The sequence below is a fragment of the Arachis ipaensis genome, chromosome B04 (assembly GCF_000816755.2).
Source record: "Arachis ipaensis cultivar K30076 chromosome B04, Araip1.1, whole genome shotgun sequence".
In the NCBI taxonomy this organism is placed as follows: Eukaryota; Viridiplantae; Streptophyta; class Magnoliopsida; order Fabales; family Fabaceae; genus Arachis; species Arachis ipaensis.
Genome location: NC_029788.2, coordinates 55,870,546 through 55,873,851, shown reverse-complemented (window position 1 = coordinate 55,873,851; position 3,306 = coordinate 55,870,546). Strand labels below are relative to the sequence as shown.

At 35.5% G+C, this 3,306-nt stretch overlaps 1 protein-coding gene across 1 annotated transcript; it reads right to left on the bottom strand.

Moving 5' to 3' along the window:
* LOC107637795 (protein TRANSPORT INHIBITOR RESPONSE 1-like) lies at positions 364–2,466 on the bottom strand. Its single transcript, XM_021121157.1, has 2 exons — positions 1,958–2,466; positions 364–693 (listed from the first exon to the last, which is right to left on the bottom strand). Exons 1-2 carry the CDS (start codon positions 2,449–2,451, stop codon positions 402–404), a joined length of 786 nt encoding a protein of 261 aa, XP_020976816.1. The 5' UTR covers positions 2,452–2,466; the 3' UTR covers positions 364–401.

Genomic DNA, 3,306 nt, shown 5'->3' with positions numbered 1-3,306 from the left:
AATTGTAACAAGAGGAATCAAACTCATTTGTGCATGATGCTAAATCTTTGGTTGTGTGAATGTGTATGTCGGAAACAAAGAACACCAATAATACATGAATTAATTTAGAAGAAAGCATGTTGCATATGTCTTTAGTAGTAGAAACTTCAATATAAATTAAAAAGCATGTATCAAGGAACACCAGGAAAAAAGATTCGTACCCATAGGCGCCGAATATTGGCACAATAAACAAGAAGCTTAGCAATATCATCACTGTCTAGGGGAGCATAACTAAAATTCAAGAAAGTCATATTTGCACATGCCGGGTACAGAACTGGGAGATATTGTGGTTTAACTACCCATAATCCAGAACGAGTGTTAAGATTTTTACAATTGCTGAAGGCGCTTTCAAACTCCGAGTACTACTGTGTTGTCAGCTCTTGTGAAAATGAGTCAGTACCAAGCTCACATAACTGAGGAGCTCTAAAAAGTAGCCTTTGTAACTGTTCCAGTGCTATACTTTTATTAAGCTTCAAAGTCTTCAATGATTTGCACCTAGTAACAAGCTTCTCAATTGCATCAAAATTTACATCATTGTGAAAGATGGAAAAGTTCAGTACTTCCAGCGATGTGAAGCTTTCTGGGAAGTAAGTCAACCAATTATCATTTTTATCATCAATGACATTCTCTTGTATGTCAAGCTCAGTTAAATTCCTACAACCAAGTAGAGTGCAGAAAATTATTGATGGGGCAATTGAAGAATTCTGAAAATAATGCAACATAATAGAACTAATATCTATTTTTTCTAAAATTACTGGACATGATGATATCATGACACAACATTTCTTAGGTTCATAAGTGAAAAAGCTTGGAGAAAGGTATTGATATAAATATTGTAATCACACTTTTCACACTGCTACTGCTTTCACTTATATGCACTATTCGAATTACACTATGTCCCTTGTGAAAGCACAAATTTTGAATCAAACATCTGAAAGTAGAATTACAAGGCTGTCCTATTATATCAGAAGATAAGCACGTAAATGATAAGAAATTCAAATTCTATATAATGTTTTGTAGATTCCCTATTCACCAGTGATTTTCAATCAACCAATTCATGAACTAATTGGAAGTTTAACATTCTTGCATAGCATTATAATATCATATAATTACTCATAGAGCAATATGCCAATATCCATATGAAATTTACTCCAAAATCAGCCATAAAATTAACTTCTACCAAGCCTATTCTCATTCCCAGCATCCCATTTTCTAGATCATTAAAATTTAAAAGTTAGTTGATTCCCTGAGTCAGAGCTATGTTCCCATTCAAGGAATATCACCATGTTCCCATTCTATTGATTCTAAAATGTTAATTGCATCATGCAGAAAAAGAAGTGGCCCTTATAAAACAAAGGGCTCTATAGTGGGATTCTGTTTCCACTGGGAACCATAATTCACAAACATCTCACTAGTAGGAATTCCTGTCAAAGCAAAGCAAAGCACATCATATGCGAATGGAAAATAAGTAAGACCCCTCAAAAAGATAAGAATCTAACAAAAGGATGAATCCCTAATCTAGGGGGAAATATAAATCAAACTGAAAGTCAAAACTACAAGAGTAAATAAAGTATTATTTAAATTTGTTTGAAAGGTTAATTTAAACTGGATAATAAAGTCCATAATTATTGTAAACTCGTCAATTAACCTGATTACATCATCCAGAGCATAAAATGGGCAAAGGATTTCACATCAAAACAGCAAACATCACCGGATTATTAAAAACTAAAATTCATGCAAAGAAGAACATGAAGAAAACTCTATCAACAGGGAACATACCATGAAGATTAATAATCTTTTTACCTCTGAGGAAAATTAAACTTTATACGTTAGAAATGAAAATTCAAGAAATTAAAAGCCTGGAAAAACAAAAACTGAAAAGAAGAAAGCAAAGTAAGTTTATGTACTATGTTCTTACTTGCAATCAGCAGCAATTGCAGCCAAACCATCAGTGCTGAAACCATCACAATTTTGAAGGGAAATAGCTTTGAAGTTTGGAAAAGAGCGCGCCAGGAACTTCAAACTCTCATCAGTAACAGTCATCCTCTTAAGCCTAAGCTCCTTAAGAAAAGGGTACTTTTCAGCAAACACCACAAGCCAAAAGTGAATATCAGCACCCCAATTTGCAGGAACCAAGTTGAAATCAAAGAAACGTGGCTTCCCTTTCAGTGTAACACTTCTTATGTTTGGGAACCTTGGGGTTAAGATCTCAGGGGACACAAAGTAGCAGTTACCTATGAATACGTTCCTCCTTGACCATCTCTCAGCGTTGTACCACTTCTTGCAAACCAGTGACACAGAGCTTCTGTCCTTTCTTGATTTCAGCATCCTAATAACACGCTCAAGAACCTCATCTGGAAAACATGATGAACCTCTTCTGTTCATGAAGTTCGATTCTAGAGATTCCTTCATCACCAAAAATTGAAAAATCATGAGGAAAAAAGTTTCAACAACAAATTTTAAATCAAACTAATTACTAAAATCAGAAAAAACAAATCTAACTAAACCTAATCTAATCAAAACCTAAAAATCCACTAATCAAAAAACAAATCTAACTAAAGTAATTACTAAAATCAAACTAACTAAACAAAATTAATTGAACTTAATAGAAATTAAAAGAATTTTGAAACCAAAACCTGGAAGCATTAACCGGAGAAGATGATGGTTGCGGCGCTGAGAAGATATGCAAGCCAGAAGTGAGTGGGGATAAAAGGAGAGAGAGAGGTGCAGCAGTGGTGGGGACAGACGCTGCTACAGGTGGCGCCGGCGTGCTGGAGCTCACCTGAGACGATGAGAACAGGAGCTTGAACTTGATTTGTTCTGCGAACGAGAAAGAACGGGAGAGATAGGGGCTGTGTTCTACTGATTCAGTGTTTAAAAGAGAGGAGAAGAAGGTGAAGGTAGCTGCGGTGGTTAGGGTGGCGGCGGTGGCGCTGTGAGTGAGGAAAGGAGAAGAAGAAGCTCGTGCGACGGAGAAGCTCGTTGAAGGAGAGAGGAACAACTCGTTTGATCTCTGATTGTGTGTGTGTGTGTGAAAGGAGCTCGATAGGGTGGGGATGAAGTTAGGTTTAAATTAAAATTTTTCGACAGAAAATTTTAAATTACAAACAGAAAATCTGTCTGTAAAATTTAATAAAACACAGCATTTTTCTTCATTTAATTACAGACGGATTTTCCGTCTGTAATCATTTCCCACGAAAAAAATTAATTTTTTTAACAGAATTATCAATGGATTCTCTTTTCCGTCTGTAATTTATGTTAATTCAT